At 42.2% G+C, this 20,989-nt stretch overlaps 1 protein-coding gene across 2 annotated transcripts; it reads right to left on the bottom strand.

Moving 5' to 3' along the window:
- Window positions 1–896: 896 nt before the first annotated feature.
- Window positions 897–20,095, bottom strand: LOC307224528 (methylsterol monooxygenase 1-like). Of its 2 annotated transcripts, none has more exons than XM_079991447.1 (6): window positions 19,946–20,095; window positions 17,789–18,087; window positions 16,033–16,181; window positions 5,467–5,593; window positions 3,223–3,377; window positions 897–1,575 (listed from the first exon to the last, which is right to left on the bottom strand). In XM_079991447.1, exons 2-6 carry the CDS (start codon window positions 18,041–18,043, stop codon window positions 1,368–1,370), a joined length of 894 nt encoding a protein of 297 aa, XP_079847573.1. In that variant the 5' UTR covers window positions 18,044–18,087; window positions 19,946–20,095; the 3' UTR covers window positions 897–1,367. The 2 variants fall into 2 exon arrangements, with proteins under 2 accessions (XP_079847573.1, XP_079847574.1); XM_079991448.1 differs by lacking the exons at window positions 897–1,575; window positions 3,223–3,377; window positions 5,467–5,593 and adding exons at window positions 8,342–8,897; window positions 10,212–10,366; window positions 14,044–14,170.
- Between the last annotated feature and the right edge of the window lie 894 nt (window positions 20,096–20,989).

Raw genomic sequence — 20,989 nt, 5'->3', positions numbered from 1 at the left:
CTTCGCTCCCCTGCCTCGCACTCCAAAATAAACTCAAAAGTAATGTTTGGTATTGTTTTCGGTTCATACAACTCCCCCTTCCTTTTGCTGGAAAAAAATTCAGATTATTTTTTTAATGGTACATTCGGAATCGCTTTCACGTTTCCCCCTTTTTTTTAACTGTCCATTTCATTGCTGTAACCCAACCTGGGACCTTATGGTAGGGGGCAATTATAAATGATAAATAAATGAGAAAATCCCGAATCCCATAGGTGGTTTGGTTCCTCTTGGCAGTGCCAGATTTATGTACAAGCTAAACAAGCTACAGCTTAATGCCTCACTCTCTTGGGTCCCCCAAAATAATTAAAGGAAAAAACACCTGGATTTACATTTCCAAAATATAATACATAAAACAAATAAAATTGAACCAGCAAGAGTGCTTTGTGTTGTGTAGGCTCCTATGATGTAAGTAATGGGCTTCGCCTGCTAGCCTGCTCCCTCCCTAAAGTATCACATATAAAGGGCCCTATCATCAAACCTAAATCTGGCCTTGCCTCTTGGGGCTTGGTCCTAAGTACTGGCAAGTGCTTCAGATTGCAGCTGTTCTTGTTCAACAGCAAACACAAGTTTGGTTACCTTATTCTCTGCTTTATGCCAGGAATCTACTGCTATCTTCCACATGCAATCAGTGAGGCCAGCAACTGGCATTCATATATTATAAATATAGCAATCATTCAGTAGTTTGCAAATATTTATTTATGAACATTAACTACATTGACACAGTTAATTTAGTAAAAGAAAATAGAAAGGCTCATCCCAGCAGATTAAGAAGAAGGGGAGGAGAAAAGCTTCCTCTCTCAAATCTAAAATGTTTCAAACACCAGACTAAGAAAGGTTTTTTAAAGGAAACAACTATTAACATGTGCAAATACTCTTCCACCAGTATTTTTGCTCCCAAGGAAGTTCTACTCAGCAGCTTATTAAACCAATTTTTATGGGTATGCTCAGAAGAAACAACTTCATATATCCAAATACTTTACAAACAGTTCTATCCAACTCTAATGGAAACTTTATTCTTTTACAAACTTTGAATTCTAAATGGATACATTGTTCTTTACAAACATTCAAATTTATGGCCTTCATCTTTAACCTTTACTTAAATATATATGCTTCACCTGCGTATAAAATAGAAAATGCATTCATTTTAGGAAGATAGGGCCGTTTCCTCTAGCACACAGCTAGGGCCCAGCAGGCTTGTTCTTAGGCTCCAGTTAAAAGCATCATATAGCTTTGAATTTGCAGAGGGTGTTAAATCTTCTAGGCTTAACCAAAAGTTTATAGTAGTTATGTGCATTTGTCAAGTGCTCCTTATATTTCTGCTGGGAAATTTATTTGGTCTTCTTTTCCACCATGCACTCTTGTTTCTCCAATTTCTCTCTATAAGAATTGTACTGCGAGTAGGTACCAAACAGTTTATCCCACCACGTGAAGATTGAAGCATAGTTGCCAATTGAGTTCATATGGTGGAAGTCATGGAATCGAGACCCAGTATGGAAAGGCACCAAATGCAATGGATTCAGAGGAATGTCGTAGCCGCTAAGGAGAGAGAGTGAGAGGAGAATTTACAATACAGATACAGAACACATTGCTCGCATTTCCATTCAAGTGAAGCATTGCTAAAATCAGAAGCAAGTCCCACTGAGTTTAATGGGGCTTACTCTCTTGTAAGTGTGTATAGGACTACAACCATAGACATTTACCAGTTTCCATATTGGTTGTAAATCCCCTGAGGTTCCTGGACTATTCAACTGGACAACATACTTCTGAAGCTGTAGAAGTAACATCCGCCATGTGGTATTTAAAATGTGTTTCTTACTTCTGTACTGATGATACATGCTTTATATATAGTCCCTGCAAGGAGGTCATGTAAATATCTCAGCACAAAGTGTCCACAACACTATGCCAAACAGAGGAATGAAATAGTTGAAAAATGTGGGCTCTCTCTCACACACACACAGTCTGGATTCATAGCTAGAATTTGCTGAGAAAGTATTCAATGAATCGGGGTGGCCAACCTATGGCTCTCCAAATGTTGTTGGACAAGAACTCCCATCAACCAAAAATTATGGTTAAATGTTCTCTCTAACCATAATTTGTTTCACTTGTTCCAGACATCTCAAGGAATTCTAGTTAGCTTAACATTAAAAAGCTTTCTATCTGAAATAAATAAATAAATAAATAAATAATAAAATAAAATAAAATAAAATAAAATAAAATAAAATAAAATAAAATATTTCATTTATAGCCTTCCCATCTGGCTTGGTTGCCCCAGCCACTCTGTATCTATCTTTCACATGAGAAAATAGAGGGGAAGTGGGAGCATGTGAGCCTAAGGCTCATTTAGGTAGCATAGTTTCCAGTTATATTTTATCATTTCTAGTTACATCTTAATCATACTTAATAGAGCAGCTTTTACAGTGGTGCCTCGCAAGACAAAATTAATCCATTCCTTGTGGCTCTTCGTATAGCGGTTTTTTCGTCTTGCGAAGCAAGCCCATTGACAGCTTAGCGGATTAGCGCTATTAGCGGTTTAGCGGCTTTTAGCGGATCAGCTGATAAGCGGCTTATCAGCGGATCAGCTGATAAGCGGCTTAGCGGCTTAGGAAAAGGGGGGGGGAACCTGCAGGAACTCGCAAGATATTTCGTCTTGCGAAGCAAGCCCATAGGGAAATTCGTTTTGCGAAGTGCCTCCAAAACGGAAAACCCTTTCGTCTAGCGGGTTTTCCGTCTTGTGAGGCGTTCGTCTTGCGGGGCACCACTGTATGTGGAACTTAAGATGACTCTACTTGCTCAAAGAGTATGAAATTAGTTTGTAAGCTTGTCATCTAAAGAATCATGTGCAGTAGAATCCTCTGAATGTTTATGAAAGCTCTACTAAAGTCACTGAAACTTACTCTAAGGTAGGAATGCACAGGATTTCAGTCTTAAATACATGCACTTTGAATAAGGACATTTAGAGGAAATCCCGAATAGTTAATAGATTTTTTTTTAAAAAAGGTCACTTGTCTAGATTATACCTGGTGACTTTGGGTGGTATTCAACGAAGTGTGACTTAAGAGTACACCTAGATGACAAATTTAGGTCTAATAATTTTACTATGTCTACCCCAAGTAACACTTCATTGAAAACAACCCTCTATATTTCTGATGAATATGACCAGACTGAACAGCGAAAGTAGATTACCTGTGGACGTCAACGATCGCCAGCAAGCGACAGATCACCCATGCCCACAGAAGAATCACGTGATTGCAAAACACCATTATTCCAATGAAAAACCCAGTTCCAATGATAAGGGTTTCCAGAGGGTGTACATATTCACCTTGCATTCCAAACGGAGCCTATGAAAGGAGGAAGAGGGAAAAAGAGAATGCTCTTTTCTATGCCAAGACATAAATATACTTTACGGCTAATCTGAAATGTATACAGTGGGTTACGAACTTAATTCGTTCCGGAGCTCCGTTCTTAATCTTAAACCGTTCTTAACCTGAGGTACCACTTTAGCTAATGGGGTCTCCTGCCGCTGCTGCACGATTTCTGTTCTCATCCTGAGGTATAGTTTTTAACCCGAGGTACTACTTCGGGGTTAGCGGAGTCTGTAACCTGAAGTGTTTGTAACCCGAGATACGACAGTACTTCCTGCATGGCCAGGTTGTTCTAGCAGAGTTCTCCCCCTCTCACACTCAGATCCTGGTTATAATGTTACATACAGGTAACAGAGGAATGAGTGAACTGCATTTAGCTCCACTCCAACTCTTTATGACTACAAATTCTGGTCTGCCCCTGAAACACTATAATTTCAACTGGTAGCATAGAACCATGATTACTTAAGACGACAGAGTAAGAACCCCCTGTAAAATATTCAGAATGGAAGCAAATCATAGCTTATATGAAAACTTTACAGTGATGCTTTCCTCACCTTCAGATCCCCCTGAAGAGGTTTTTCTGAGTCTTTAGTCTATGCTCCCTACTGAGCGTTATTTCAGTAATAGAAGCTAGCTATTCAAAAAAGCAATTGGAGGATGGTTGTTAGGGAAACCACCCAATGTAGGTTGAAACCTTACAGGTGGGCTTTAGCTCAGTTGTACAGCACAGTGATGCAGAAGGACTAAAGTTCAGTCACTGGTCTCTCTGTTTAATAGGACCTCAGTAAGTCAGGAGACTGGAGAATTGCTGCTGGTCAGAATTCACTACAAATATACTAGGTCAGAGTGGGTTATGTTCCTAACCTACATAATCATTATCAGAATAACAGGCAGAGATCATTTGTAGGGAAAACCAGCTGAAGGGATTTTTGTATTTTGTAGCCAGTCATTGGTGGGTAAGAAGTTAGACATATTCAGAGCACAGCATTTAAAACGGCAAACTACAGTTGTGCCTTGGGTTAAGTACTTAATTCCTTCCGGAGGTCCGTTCTTAACCTGAAACTGTTCTTAACCTGAAGCACCACTTTAGCTAATGGGGCCTCCCACTGCCGCTGCGCCGCTGGAGCACGATTTCTGTTCTCATCCTGAAGCAAAGTTCTTAACCCGAGGTCCCTCAGCCGGCATAGCCCACGGTCAGGAATGAGCAGAGCTCCTATATCTGGAGGGCCACAGGTTTCCCCACCACTGAATTGGTTTGGAGCCTGTACATTGTTTCAAGAAGGCTGCAGGAAATCAGCACAGTAAAGTAATCATGGTTTTATAACAGACTTCTGGGCTCCGGATCTCATTAGGAAGCGGGATACTATGTTCTATCTACCTTTTTAGTAGAAACTGGATTGAGAAGGCACCAGAATTCTATACGATACAAATTTCACTGACTTATTATTCAATACTGTGGTACCTTGGGTTACAGACCCTTCAGATTAAAGACTCTGCTAACCCAGAAATAGTACAGTGGTGCCCCGCAAGACGAATGCCTCGCAAGATGGAAAACTTGCTAGACGAAAGAGTTTTCCGTTTTGGAGGTGCTTCACAAAACGAATTTCCTATGGGCTTGCTTTGCAAGACGAAAATGTCTTGCGGGTTCCTGCGGGTTTTTCCCCCTCCCCCCCTTTTCTAAGCCGCTAATCCGTTTATCCGCTAATAGCGCTAATCCGCTAAGCCGTCAATGGGCTTGCTTCGCAAGACGAAAAAACCGCAAGACGAAGAGACTCGCAGAACTGATTAACTTCGTCTTGCGAGGCACCACGGTACTATTTCTGGGTTAGCGGGGTCTGTAACCTGAAGCGTATGTAACCCGAGGTACCACTGTATTTTGAGTAATCAAAGTCTGTCCAACTATAGCAATATTAAACTCTTGATGAAAACAGTTTGCTAAGCATGCTGTTTTCTCTTCTCCCTTTTTACAAAAAGAATAGCTAATGTATGCCTAGTGCTTTTATATGCTCACAGCATTACAGCATTAACTAGGTAACGTTCACCAAGAATTTAAGGCAATACATACCACAAACTCATGATGCACTTTGTGGATGTACTTATATATTCTCTTGTGATGCAGCAGCCTATGCAGAAAATAATGCCAGGCGTCATCAATCACAGCACATCCAAAACATTGAGAAAGTAGCACATACCTGGGGGGGGGGCAGGGGAAGAGAAGCATTTGTTAAGACAAGTACAATAGATTAGGACACCCTGTCTCCCAACACAATTTTTGCTTTTGCAGTTCTATACTGACTATAAAACCAGTTTTTTTGTGTTGGAGAAACATGTTATCCAATAGCTTGCAAGGCAGCAGCAATCTACAAAGAATTGGCAAAAGTATATTTTACCATACACATAACCTTTGTACACAACAACTTTATTATATAGGGAGGATAAGAGTGGCTTAAAAGACTACATTGTACACAAACACTGCTGTTGTGTATAATGCAATACACAAGGTTGTGTTGTGTGTCAAGCAACATTAATTTTAGAACAATTTAAATTGCTATAGCTGTGACCTACTTTGTATTGAGCCTAAGATTAGTAAGATTGATAATTTATTATTATTATTAATCTTACTAATCTTATGCTCAATACAAAGTAGGTCACAACTATAGCAATTTAAATTATTCTAAGATTATTGGTGCTTAACACACAACACAGCCTTGTGTATTGCATTATACACAACAGCATATTGCTGACAACCAAAGTAGGTCACAACTATAGCAATTTTTAAAAACCTATAAAAAGGCATGCAAGTAGAAACCAAGCTACCATGTATAATAGATATGAGGATAAAAATATAGCCTAAGTTGTAACATATGGGAAGTTGCTGGTGAGATATTTTGCTACTTTTTTCCCTAAGGAATTAGTGAGAAATGTTTCAAATACAATATAGATGGGGGAAAGGTGTATGCTGTATTCTGTTTGCTAATGAATGAAAAAATGAAAGTTGGAATTGTCAACTCTGGTGACATTGCTGGAAGCAAATCAGTTGTAATTTGTTGTTTTTCCAAAAAGTTTTATTAGTTTTCCAAATTTATAACAAACATATCAACAAACATAAAAAGAAAAACATCAAAAAACAAGCAAACAAGCAAACATACATATATCCTAACTGTTGAAATTTCTCTTTTGTTATCATTGTTAGGTGACTTTCTCAAATCCCCCTAGCTGAGTTTCTATATAAATCATTGTAGCAGTTTTCTAAAACTAATTTCACATAAAATTTACTTAATCCATTAACATCTTTCTTTCTTGCAAATCAGTTGTAATTTGTAATGATAAGAACACTTTATAGGGAAAGCTCAGCTTGAAAATGATTGACTACTAGAAACTTATTATTATTTTTCTGTGCAGAACTTTTATAAATCTTCCAGATGCTGAAGTGCAGTGCTTGTTCGTAACAGGATTTGAGAAACACTGCATTTATTGAAGTACTTAACTGCACAGAGCTGTTTAAGTGAAATCCATATACCGTATTTTTCGTCCCATAGGACGCTCCGTCCCATAGGACGCACCTAGTTTTTTTGGGGGGAAATAAAGGAAATTTTTTCCCCTTTATTTCCCCCCCAAAAGCAGGTCGGGGAAACCGAACCAGGTCGGGGAACAGCGGGATGGCGGCGCTGTGCCTCCCTGCTGTCCCCCGAGCTTGTGGGGCTGGCCAATGTCTGTCCGGCGCACGGGGCGCTCTGCTGTCCGCAGCATGGGGAGCGAGATGGGTGGATGGAGGGGGCGCGGGGCGGAAGGTAGCCATGCAAACCGCACGGCGGCTGCACGCTCACCTGCTTCTCCTAATATCGAAGGATCGCAGCCTCTGCTCACGGGGTTTACTTCCAAGGAAAGCTGGGCATAAGACGGCAGATTTCCGATGCAGCTTCGCTCCCCTGCCTCGCACTCCAAAATAAACTCAAAAGTAATGTTTGGTATTGTTTTCGGTTTATGCAACTCCCCCTTCCTTTTGCTGGAGAAAAATTCAGATTATTTTTTTAATGGTACATGCGGAATCGCTTTCACGTTTCCCTTTTTTTAAACTGTCCATTTCATTGCTGTAACCCAGCCTGGGACCTTATGGTAGGGGGCAATTATAAATGATAAATAAATGAGAAAATCCCGAATCCCATAGGTGGTTTGGTTCCTCTTGGCAGTGCCAGATTTATGTACAAGCTAAACAAGCTACAGCTTAAGGCCTCACTCTCTTGGGTCCCCCAAAATAATTAAAGGAAAAAACACCTGGATTTACATTTCCAAAATATAATACATAAAACAAATAAAATTAAACCAGCAAGAGTGCTTTGTGTTGTGTAGGCTCCTATGATGTAAGTAATGGGCTTCGCCTGCTAGCCTGCTCCCTCCCTAAAGTATCACATATAAAGGGCCCTATCATCAAACCTAAATCTGGCCTTGCCTCTTGGGGCTTCGTCCTAAGTACTGGCAAGTGCTTCAGATTACAGCTGTTCTTGTTCAACAGCAAACACAAGTTTGGTTACCTTATTCTCTGCTTTATGCCAGGAATCTACTGCTATCTTCCACATGCAATCAGTGAGGCCAGCAACTGGCATTCATATATTATAAATATAGCAATCATTCAGTAGTTTGCAAATATTTATTTATGAACATTAACTACACTGACACAGTTAATTTAGTAAAATAAAATAGAAAGGCTCATCCCAGCAGATTAAGAAGAAGAGGAGAAAAAAAGCTTCCTCTCTCAAATCTAAAAATTTTCAAACACCAGACTAAGAAAGGTTTTTTAAAGGAAACAACTATTAATGTGCAAATACTCTTCCACCAGTATTTTTGCTCCCAAGGAAGTTCTACTCAGCAGCTTATTAAACCAATTTTTATGGGTATGCTCAGAAGAAACAACTTCATATATCCAAATACTTTACAAACAGTTCTATCCAACTCTAATGGAAACTTTATTCTTTTACAAACTTTGAATTCTAAATGGATACATTGTTCTTTACAAACATTCAAATTTATGGCCTTCATCTTTAACCTTTACTTAAATATATATGCTTCACCTGCGTATAAAATAGAAAATGCATTCATTTTAGGAAGATAGGGCCGTTTCCTCTAGCACACAGCTAGGGCCCAGCAGGCTTGTTCTTGGGCTCCAGTTAAAAGCATCATATAGCTTTGAATTTGCAGAGGGTGTTAAATCTTCTAGGCTTAACCAAAAGTTTATAGTAGTAGTTATGTGCATTTGTCAGGTGTTCCTCCTTATATTTCTGCTGGGAAATTTATTTGGTCTTCTTTTCCACCATGCACTCTTCTTTCTCCAATTTCTCTCTGTAAGAATTGTACTGCGAGTCGGTACCAAACAGTTTATCCCACCACGTGAAGATTGAAGCATAGTTGCCAATTGTGTTCATATGGTGGAAGTCATGGAATCGAGCCCCAGTATAGAAAGGTATCAAATGTAATGGATTCAGAGGAATGTCGTAGCCGCTAAGGAGAGCGAAAGAGAGAGGAGAATTTACAATACAGGTACGGAAGAGATTGCTCGCATTTCCATTCAAGTGAAGCATTGCTAAAATCAGAAGCAAGTCCCACTGAGTTTAATGGGGCTTACTCTCTTGTAAGTGTGTATAGGACTACAACCATAGACATTTACCAGTTTCCATATTAACTTGGTTGTAAAACCCCTGAAGTTCCTGGACTATTCAACTGGACAACATACTTCTGAAGCTGTAGAAGTAACATCCGCCATGTGGTATTTAAAATGTGTTTCTTACTTCTGTACTGATGATACATGCTTTATATATAGTCCCTGCAAGGAGGTCATGTAAATATCTCGGCACCAAGCGTCTACAACACTATACCAAGCAGAGGAATGAAATAGCTGAATAATGTGGGGTGTCTCTCTCTCTCTCTCTCTCTCTCTCTCTCTCTCTCTCTCTCACACACACACACACACACACACACACACACAGTCTGGATTCAGAGCTAGATTTTGCTGGGAAAGTATTCAATGAATCAGGGGTGGCCAACCTATGGCTCTCCAAATGTTGTTGGGCAACAGCTCCCATCAACCAAAAATTATGGTTAAATGTTCTCTCTAACCATAATTTGTTTCACTTGTTCAGACATCACAATGAATTCTAGTTAGCTTAGCATTAAAAAGCTTTCTATCTGTAATATATTCATTCATTCATTCATTCATTCATAGCCTGCCCATTTGGCTGGGTTGCCCCAGCCACTCTGTATCTATCTTTGACATGTGAAAATAGAGGGGGAAGAGGGAGCATGTGAGCCTAAGGCTCATTTAGGTAGCATAGTTTCCAGTTATATCTTATCATTTCTAGTTAGATCTTAATCATACTTAATAGAGCAGCTTTTATGTGGAACTTAAGATGACTCTACTTGCTCAAAGAGTATCAAATTAGTTTGTAAGCTTGTCATCTAAAGAAGCATGTGCAGTAGAATCCTCTGAATGTTTATGCAAGCTCTACTAAAGTCACTGAAACTTACTCTAAAGTAGGTATACACAGGATTTCAGTCTTAAATACATGCACTTTGAGTAAAGACATTTAGAGGAAATCCTGAATAGTTAATAGGTTTCTTTTTCCAAAAAAGGTCACTTGTCTAGATTTTACCTGGTGACTTTGGGTGGTATTCAACGAAGTGTGACTTAAGAGTACACCTAGATGACAAATTTAGGTCTAATAATTTTACTATGTCTACCCCAAGTAACACTTTGTTGAATACAACCCTCTATATTTCTGATGAATATGACCAGACTGAACAGCGAAAGTAGATTACCTGTGGACGTCAACGATTGCCAGCAAGCGACAGATCACCCATGCCCACAGAAGAATCATGTGATTGCAAAACACCATTATTCCAATGAAAAACCCAGTTCCAATGATAAGGGTTTCCAGAGGGTGTACATATTCACCTTGCATTCCAAACGGAGCCTATGAAAGGAGGAAGAGGGGAAAAAAGAATGCTCTTTTCTATGCCAAGACATAAATATACCGGTACTTTATGGCTAATCTGAAATGTATACAGTGGGTTACGAACTTAATTCGTTCCGGAACTCCGTTCTTAACCTGAAACCGTTCTTAACCTAAGGTACCACTTTAGCTAATGGGGCCTTCTGCTGCTGCTGCACGATTTCTGTTCTCATCCTGAGGTATAGTTTTTAACCCGAGGTACTACTTCCGGGTTAGCGGAGTCTGTAACCTGAAGTGTTTGTAACCCGAGATACGACAGTACTTCCTGCATGGCCAGGTTGTTCTAGCTGAATTCTCCCCCTCTCGCACTCAGATCCTGGTTTTAATGTTACATACAGGTAACAGAGGAATGAGTGAACTGTGTTTAGCTCTACTCCAACTCTTTCATGACTACAAATTCTGGACTGCCCCTGAAACATTATAATCTCAACTGGGGTGGTGAATGCTTCCCTCCGTGAGGGAGCCTTCCCAGACCCGCTGAAAGAGGCGGTTATCAAACCACTTCTTAAAAAACCATCTTTAGATGCGGCCACGATGGCCAGCTATCGCCCAGTCTCAAATCTTCCATTCTTGGGCAAGGTGATTGAGCGAGTGGTTGCTGAACAACTCCAGGCACGCCTGGAAGAAGCGGACCATTTGGATCCCTTCCAGTCGGGATTCAGGCCTCATCATGGGACTGAAACTGCCTTGGTCGCACTGGTTGATGATCTCCGGCGGGCTAGGGACAAAGGTGAGAGCTGTTTCCTAGTTCTGCTGGATCTCTCAGCGGCGTTTGATACCATCGACCATAACATCCTTCTGGACCGTCTTGAGGGGCTGGGAGCTGGGGGCACTGTCCTACAGTGGTTCCGCTCCTTCCTCCTGGGCCGTGTTCAGAAAGTGGTGGTGGGGGATGAGTGTTCAGACCCCTGGGCTCTCACTTGTGGGGTGCCTCAGGGTTCTGTCCTCTCCCCCATGCTTTTCAACATTTACATGCAGCCGCTGGGAGAGATCATCAGGGGGTTTGGGCTGGGTGTTCATCAGTATGCGGATGATACCCAGCTCTACCTCTCTTTCAAATCAGAACCAGTGAAGGCGGTGAAGGTCCTGTGTGAGTGTCTGGAGGCGGTTGGAGGATGGATGGCGGCTAACAGATTGAAATTGAATCCTGACAAGACAGAAGTACTGTTTCTGGGGGACAGGAGGCGGGCAGGTGTGGAGGACTCCCTGGTCCTGAATGGGGTAACTGTGCCCCTGAAGGACCAGGTGCGCAGCCTGGGAGTCATTTTGGACTCACAGCTGTCCATGGAGGCACAGGTTAAATCTGTGTCCAGGGCAGCTGTGTACCAGCTCCATCTGGTACGCAGGCTGAGACCCTATCTGCCTGTGGACTGCCTCGCCAGAGTGGTGCATGCTCTGGTTATCTCCCGCTTGGATTACTGCAATGCACTCTACGTGGGGCTACCTTTGAAGGTGACCCGGAAACTACAACTAATCCAGAACGCAGCAGCCAGACTGGTGACAGGGAGCGGCCACCGAGACCATATAACACCGGTCTTGAAAGACCTACATTGGCTCCCAGTACGTTTCCGAGCACAATTCAAAGTGTTGGTGCTGACCTTTAAAGCCCTAAACGGCCTCGGTCCAGTATACCTGAAGGAGCGTCTCCACCCCCATCGTTCTACCCGGACACTGAGGTCCAGCACCAAGGGCCTTCTGGCGGTTCCCTCACTGCGAGAAGCCAAGTTACAGGGAACCAGGCAGAGGGCCTTTTCGGTAGTGGCGCCCTCCTTGTGGAATGCCCTCCCACCAGATGTCAAAGAGAACAACAACTACCAGACTTTTAGAAGACATCTGAAGGCAGCCCTGTTCAGGGATGCTTTTAATGTTTGATGTATCATAGTATTTTAATATTCTTTTGGAAGCCGCCCAGAGTGGCTGGGGAGGCCCAGCCAGATGGGCGGGGTATAAATAATAAATTATTATTATTATTATTATTATGGTAGCATAGAACCATGATTACTTAAGACGACAGAGTAAGAACCCCCTGTAAAATATTCAGAATGGAAGCAAATCATAGCTTATATGAAAACTTTACAGTGATGTTTTCCTCACCTTCAGATCCCCCTGAAGAGGTTTTTCTGAGTCTTTAGTCTATGCTCCCTACTGAGCGTTATTTCAGTAATAGAAGCTAGCTATTCAAAAAAGCAATTGGAGGATGGTTGTTAGGGAAACCACCCAATGTAGGTTGAAACCTTACAGGTGGGCTTTAGCTCAGTTGTACAGCACAGTGATGCAGAAGGACTAAAGTTCAGTCACTGGTCTCTCTGTTGGTCCTATTAAACAGAGACTGGAGACTGGAGTCTCTTGACTCCAGTCAGGAGACTGGAGAATTGCTGCTGGTCAGAATTCACTACAAATATACTAGGTCAGAGTGGGTTATGTTCCTAACCTACATAATCATTATCAGAATAACAGGCAGAGATCATTTGTAGGGAAAACCAGCTGAAGGGATTTTTGTATTTTGTAGCCAGTCATTGGTGGGTAAGAAGTTAGACATATTCAGAGCACAGCATTTAAAACGGCAAACTACAGTTGTGCCTTGGGTTAAGTACTTAATTCCTTCCGGAGGTATGTTCTTAACCTGAAACTGTTCTTAACCTGAAGCACCACTTTAGCTAATGGGGCCTCCCACTGCCGCTGCGCCGCTGGAGCACGATTTCTGTTCTCATCCTGAAGCAAAGTTCTTAACCCGAGGTCCCTCAGCCGGCATAGCCCACGGTCAGGAATGAGCAGAGCTCCTATATCTGGAGGGCCACAGGTTTCCCCACCCCTGAATTAGTTTGGAGCCTGTACATTGTTTCAAGAAGGCTGCAGGAAATCAGCACAGTAAAGTAATCATGGTTTTATAACAGACTTCTGGGCTCCGGATCTCATTAGGAAGCGGGATACTATGTTCTATCTACCTTTTTAGTAGAAACTGGATTGAGAAGGCACCAGAATTCTATACGATACAAATTTCACTGACTTATTATTCAATACTGTGGTACCTTGGGTTACAGACCCTTCAGATTACAGACTCTGCTAACCCAGTAATAGTACAGTGGTGCCCCGCAAGACGAATGCCTCGCAAGATGGAAAACTTGCTAGACGAAAGAGTTTTCCGTTTTGGAGGTGCTTCACAAAACGAATTTCCTATGGGCTTGCTTTGCAAGACGAAAATGTCTTGCGGGTTCCTGCGGGTTTTTCCCCCCTCCCCCCTTTTCTAAGCCGCTAATCCGCTTATCCGCTAATAGCGCTAATCCGCTAAGCCGTCAATGGGCTTGCTTCGCAAGACGAAAAAACCGCAAGACGAAGAGACTCGCGGAACTGATTAACTTCGTCTTGCGAGGCACCACTGTACTATTTCTGGGTTAGCGGGGTCTGTAACCTGAAGCGTATGTAACCTGAGGTAGCACTGTATTTTGAGTAATCACTTTCAAAGTCTGTCCAACTATAGCAATATTAAACTCTTGATGAAAACAGTTTGATAAGCATGCTGTTTTCTCTTCTCCCTTTTTACAAAAAGAATAGCTAATGTATGCCTAGTGCTTTTATATGCTCACAGCATTACAGCATTAACTAGGTAACGTTCACCAAGAATTTAAGGCAATACATACCACAAACTCATGATGCACTTTGTGGATGTACTTATATATTCTCTTGTGATGCAGCAGCCTATGCAGAAAATAATGCCAGGCATCATCAATCACAGCACATCCAAAAAATTGAGAAAGTAGCACATACCTGGGGGGGGAGGGGCAGGGAAAGAGAAGCATTTGTTAAGACAATAGATTAGGACACCCTGTCTCCCAACACAATTTTTGCTTTTGCAGTTCTTACTGACTATAAAACCAGTTTTTTTGTGTTGGAGAAACATGTTATCCAATAGCTTGCAAGGCAGCAGCAGTCTACAAAGAATTGGCAAAAGTATATTTTACCATACACATAACCTTTGTACACAACAACTTTATTTTATAGGGAGGATAAGAGTGGCTTAAGAGACTACATCGTACACAAACACTGCTGTTGTGTATAATGCAATACACAAGGTTGTGTTGTGTGTCAAGCAACATTAATTTTAGAACAATTTAAATTGCTATAGCTGTGACGTACTTTGTATTGAGTATAAGATTAGTAAGATTGATAATTTATTATTATTATTAATCTTACTAATCTTATGCTCAATACAAAGTAGGTCACAACTATAGCAATTTAAATTATTCTAAGATTATTGGTGCTTAACACACAACACAGCCTTGTGTATTGCATTATACACAACAGCATATTGCTGACAACCAAAGTAGGTCACAACTATAGCAATTTTTAAAAACCTATAAAAAGGCATGCAAGTAGAAACCAAGCTACCATGTATAATAGATATGAGGATAAAAATATAGCCTAAGTTGTAACATATGGGAAGTTGCTGGTGAGATATTTTGCTACTTTTTTCCCTAAGGAATTAGTGAGAAATGTTTCAAATACAATATAGATGGGGGAAAGGTGTATGCTGTATTCTGTTTGCTAATGAATGAAAAAATGAAAGTTGGAATTGTCAACTCTGGTGACATTGCTGGAAGCAAATCAGTTGTAATTTGTTGTTTTTCCAAAAAGTTTTATTAGTTTTCCAAATTTATAACAAACATATCAACAAACATAAAAAGAAAAACATCAAAAAACAAGCAAACAAGCAAACATACATATATCCTAACTGTTGAAATTTCTCTTTTGTTATCATTGTTAGGTGACTTTCTCAAATCCCCCTGGCTGAGTTTCTATATAAATCATTGTAGCAGTTTTCTAAAACTAATTTCACATAAAATTTACTTAATCCATTAACATCTTTCTTTCTTGCAAATCAGTTGTAATTTGTAATGATAAGAACACTTTATAGGGAAAGCTCAGCTTGAAAATGATTGACTACTAGAAACTTATTATTATTTTTCTGTGCAGAACTTTTATAAATCTTCCAGATGCTGAAGTGCAGTGCTTGTTCATAACAGGATTTGAGAAACACTGCATTTATTGAAGTATTTAACTGCACAGAGATGTTTAAGTGAAATCCATATACCGTATTTTTCGTCCCATAGGACGCTCCGTCCCATAGGACGCACCTAGTTTTTTTGGGGGGAAATAAAGGAAATTTTTCCCCCTTTATTTCCCCCCCAAAAGCAGGTCGGGGAAACCGAACCAGGTCGGGGAACAGCGGGATGGCGGCGCTGCGCCTCCCTGCTGTCCCCCGAGCTTGTGGGGCTGGCCAATGTCTGTCCGGCGCACGGGGCGCTCTGCTATTCGCAGCATGGGGAGCCCTGCGGGAAACTCCTGCAGGGCTCCCCACGCTGCGGATGTGTCCCCGAAGCGCCGGGCACTCTGCTTTCAGGGCGCCCGACGCTCCGGGAAGCAGGCTGCTACCTACCTCCCGCAGGGCTGCCTAGGCTGCGGATGTCTTCCTGAAGCCTGGAGAGCGAGAGGGGTCGGTGCGCACGACCCCTCTCGCTCTCCAAGCTTCAGCGAAAGCCTGTATTCGCCCCATAGGATGCACCCAGATTTCCCCTTCATTTCTGGAGGGGGAAAAGTGCGTCCTATAGGGCGAAAAATACGGTACTTACCATCTTGGCATGCTTTCCCAGTCATAAGGAATATTAAAATATTCTGTGAAGTAATAGGTACCAAGTATCAGAGGAAACTGAATAAAAAAGTGATTGAACATAAGTGCCTTGAAACACTTCCATTGGCTTTCCCAGGTTTCTGGCTTATCCTGTAAACAAGAAATAAAAGTATTTTATAAATAGAAGTAGAATATTCCAATGATATTACTGAAGATGTGATACATGGGAATAAGTACTAAATTGATAGTACTTCATACTATAATAGAAGAATACCTAAATTAAAGGTAACGGAATATCAGCTTTGTCTTATTTGACACTGTTTCAACTGATATTGTCCCAAAATGCAGCAACACTGCTGCCTGCAATGATCAATGTTTCCACTAATATCAGATACATTTTAATGTTGATTCCCTGTCAATTATCATCTACCTTTTTAGTAGAAACTGGATTGAGAAGGCACCAGAATTATATACGATACAAATTTCACTGACTTATTATTCAATACTGTGGTACCTTGGGTTACAGACGCTTCAGGTTACAGACTCTGCTAACCCAGAAATAGTACTTTGGGTTAAGAACTTTGCTTCAGGATGAGAACAGAAATCGTGCTCCGGCAGCGCAGTAGCAGCAGGAGGCCCCATTAGCTAAAGTGGTTCTTCAGGTTAAGAATAGTTTCGGCTTAAGAACGGACCTTCAAAACAAATTAAGTTCTTAACCTGAGGTACCAGTGTATTGCAATACTCCAAGCTTTATGTTATTACAGTGGTGCCCCGCAAGACGAACGCCTCGCAAGACGGAAAACCCGCTAGACAAAAGGGTTTTCCATTTTGGAGGCGCTTCGCTAAATGAATTTCTCTATGGGGTTGCTTCGCAAGACGAAAAAATCTTGCGAGTTCCCGTGGTTTTTTTCCACTTTTTTCCGCCCTTTTCCTATGCCGCTAAGCCGCTTCTCAGCTGATCCGCTGATAAGCCGCTTCTCAGCTGATCGCTAAAAGCCGCTAAACCGCTAATAGCGCTAATCCGCTAAGCTGTCAATGGGCTTGCTTCGCAAGACGAAAAAACCGCTATACGAAGAGAATCGCGGAACGGATTCTTTTCGTCTTGCGAGGCACCACTGTACATATATACCATTCAGGTATCAGGGTGTATGTCACTCAAGTGAATTTCACACACAGTTACTATTAAAAACAAGAGTGCCCAGGACTGAAGCTATATACAGGGGCCATGTTCTAGCTTAGTGATGGATAGCCTGAAGCTTTGCAGACTGCCCCAACTCCCATCAGCCCCTGCCAGCATTGCCAATGGTCAGAGATGACAGGACAGTTTGGGGGACCACTGGTTCCCACCTGTGTTCTAGCCACTCTACAGCTTCTGTGGGGGAAACTAGCAACTGTATAATGTTATCTCCTTTCTTCATTTACTGGCTGAACAATGCAATCCTATGCATTGCTTAAGATAGAATCCTACACCAACTAACCTGTGAGTAAGCCACAGTGACAATCACATCTGAGCAACTGTGGCTTACTCACAGGTAAGTCCGTGTAGCGTTTGTTTGTTATAAAAGCAGAGTAAAGCATAAGATCGGTTTTTTTCTATCCTCTGAAAGAGGCTGCTCACAAAAATGTCACCAGTCGCAAGCTGGCAGAATATGGGAAGTGAACTCATGATCTGGGGAGCTCCAAAGTTATGCCACTTGTTGGAGCCATGTATGACACCAGAGCTGGAATTTTTCATACTAGACAACACTCCATCTTACCTGTTGTATTTTATACTTTTGCATGTAAGGTATAAACTGAAAGATAAATCCAGGCAAACATATTAAAAAGTAGGAAAGTTCATGCATGAGAAGTGATCCCCAGGTTGCAATCTGGTATTTGGTGTAGTTATTCAGCATATATGTCCAAGCATTTTTAAATGGCTGTTGTAGCGGATTCTCAGGCAAGAAAGAGTCTATATATTCTACAGCCAGATAGGCAGAATTCAGTATGCCAACACTGTCGTTAGCTGCCATCGTTCAGTTCTGGAACATCACACCTGTAGCTTCTCTGCAGGATTCTGGAACAGTAAATAGACATCATGGCAAAGACACCGTAACCAAAATGACATCGGCCAGGAACACAGTGTGCAGCTGTTGACTTGCATAAAAATAGTAGGGGACAAGGTCTATCCATTTCCATACTAGACAACAGAGTTAAACAGATGTCGCTGCTTGCCCTTTGTCCTTGTCTGGTAGGAGAAGAGATTAATTCATACCTGCTTGCGCTGTATACATTGACAGAATCTCCTCTACCGCCTGACAAGAAGGAAATGTGCTGCTGCTTGGCCATAAATTGATTGATCATGCTAGTTATCTGTTACATAATAAAAAGTAAATTGAAAGCCCTGCATGAAACTACTAGGATTTACCTCGAGAGAGCATCCAAGGATTAACTACAAAAACAATTACAGTGGTACCTCATGTTATGTACCGTCCCCCTTACAAATGCTGCAGGTTACACGCTCCACTAACCCAGAAGTAGATCTCCCTTGTGCGAAACTTGCCCCAGGACACAAGCGGAAGGGTCGCACTCTGGCGACGTGGCAGCAGCAGGAGGTGCCATTAGGGAAAGTGTGCCTCATGCTATGAGCGGTTTCGGGTTACAAACGGATCTCTGGAACGTATTAAGTATGCAACACAAGGTACCACTGTATCATCTTTCCCTTCCTGATATGAACAAAGAACAGGTGCCAATGTTTACGTACCAATTTCAGTCCAAACCAATTCTTACCTATATGGCATTGCTAATGCATCAGATTGAACAAAGTTTTTATACGCATTCAATATCGGAGGTATAAGATCAAATTACATGCTTCCGGGTCATGTGGCCAGCATGACTAAGCCGCTTCTGGCGAACCAGAGCAGTGCACGGAAATGCCGTTTACCTTCCCGCTGGAGCGGTACCTATTTATCTACTTGCACTTTGACATGCTTTCGAACTCTTAGCTTAGCAGGAGCAGGGACCAAGCAACGGGAGCTCACCCCGTCATGGGGATTCAAACTACCGACCTTCTGATTGGCAAGTCCTAGGTTCTGTGGTTTAACCCACAGCGCCACCCACACAAGCACGGAGCACGATTTTTGTTCTCACCCTGAAGCAAAGTTCTTAACCCAAGGTACTATTTCTGGGTTAGCAGAGTCTGTAACCTGAAGCGTATGTAACCTGAGGTACCACTGTACAGTGGTACCTCGGGTTAAGAACTTAATTTGTTCTGGAGGTCAGTTCTTAACCTGAAACAACACTTTAGCTAATGGGGCCTCCCGCGCCTCGCTGCGTGATTTTTGGTCTCATCCTGAACAAGTTGCAGGAGGAGAATGCCTTCAGCTTCTTGGAGAAGAGCCGTAAATAATTCTTAAAACATGCTACCTTATCCGTCTTAAAAAAGTTACATAAAAACTAGACAGTCCATCAGTCAGGCCTGGCAAGGCTCATCAACCACAACAAACTAATAATAGAAACTTTAGAATTTCAAGCCATGGTTTGCTTTCTTGTTCTACCAGGCAAGCAGCACTAGGCGAATCAAAACAGCGAACATCGAAAACAGGCACCAGGAGAAAGAAATGCCTTCTCCTATAACTCACCTGGGCCAAATAACAACAACTAATAAAAAATAAAAATGCATCTCCCGAACCCTTAACTTCAGCTTTTGTCTCTGAGAGAGAAGTCGGTGAGGGGGGAGAGAAATGAAACGGAAAGTCACAAAATAACAGGCCTGAGCGGCCAAGAAGTGAATATTTTGGTGCCCATAAACAAAATGTAAAGGGGTTGCGTTTGTCGCCTTTTTCGGGTGGGGGGATCTCCAAATGCAACCAATGACAGGATCACCCTCTAAAACAACCCGCCCCCCAAGGCGCCTCCGCTCTCCATCCTCTTACCTGCGCCGAGGGATGCAGCAGCTCTGCCCACCGAGGCTCCGCGACAAGGGCCAGGCTCCCTCCGCGCCGGGTCCTCAAATCCTTCATTGGCCGCGGAAGGAAATGCCGCCCCGCTGCCGCGATTGGTGCCGTCGCGACCGTCAGGCGTGCCCCGAGCAGGTCTCGGCGGGCTGCCATTGGGTGGAGGGATGGAGTGAGATTGGCCGGCCAATGGGACGAGGTGCCAGTTCACTGACGAAGAGAAGGGAGAGGAGCGAGATGAGTTTGTTCCTAAGTACTGGCAAGTGCTTCAGATTGCAGCTGTTCTTGTTCAACAGCAAATACAAGTTTGTTTACCTTATTCTCTGCTTTATGCCAGGAATCTACTGCTATCTTCCACATGCAATCAGTGAGGCCAGCAACTGGCATTTATATATTTATAAAAAGTTACAGCCTGCCCTTCATTATTGCCAGGGTTGGGTGTGATGTAACAAATTGCAATCTTAAAAATCAATTTATAAAACACATTGTCAGGCTGAGAACTAAAAACAGATGGGTAAAACACTCATTAAAACCCACAAAAGTCAGTAAAAAAAGTCTCACGAAGTGTTTGTCCCTTATATAGTTGTAGGGAGAAAGCACTCCACAAACAAGGGTGCCATGCTGGGGAAGTTTGCACCACTACTTAATTAGTCTCTAACAGATAACAAAAAGATTCCCTCTGCTGATCTTGGAACACAGATAGGTTCAGTATTTCATGTATTTGAGTCACAAGCTCTCAGAGAAGGTGCAGTGTTTTAGATATTTGAGTTGCAAGCTATTTAAGTGTGTAAAGGTGCACAGCCATTTAAGGCTATAAAGGTGCAGCCTTGACTTAGGCTAGGAAATGAATAGATGGCCAATGCAGCAGTGGCGTAGCGTGGGGGGTGTAGGGGGGGCCGGCCGTACCGGGTACAACATCTGGGGGTTAGGGTTAGGGGGCACAAATCCACGGGTTAGGGGGTGCAAATCCACGGGTTAGGGGGCACAAATCCACGGGTTAGGGGGTGCAAATTACTTGCCTTG

The sequence above is a fragment of the Podarcis cretensis genome, assembly GCF_951804945.1.
Source record: "Podarcis cretensis genome assembly, chromosome: 9".
NCBI classification, from domain to species: Eukaryota; Metazoa; Chordata; class Lepidosauria; order Squamata; family Lacertidae; genus Podarcis; species Podarcis cretensis.
Note: the sequence above shows the minus strand (reverse complement) of the source record. Positions and strands in the feature narration are given on the sequence as shown.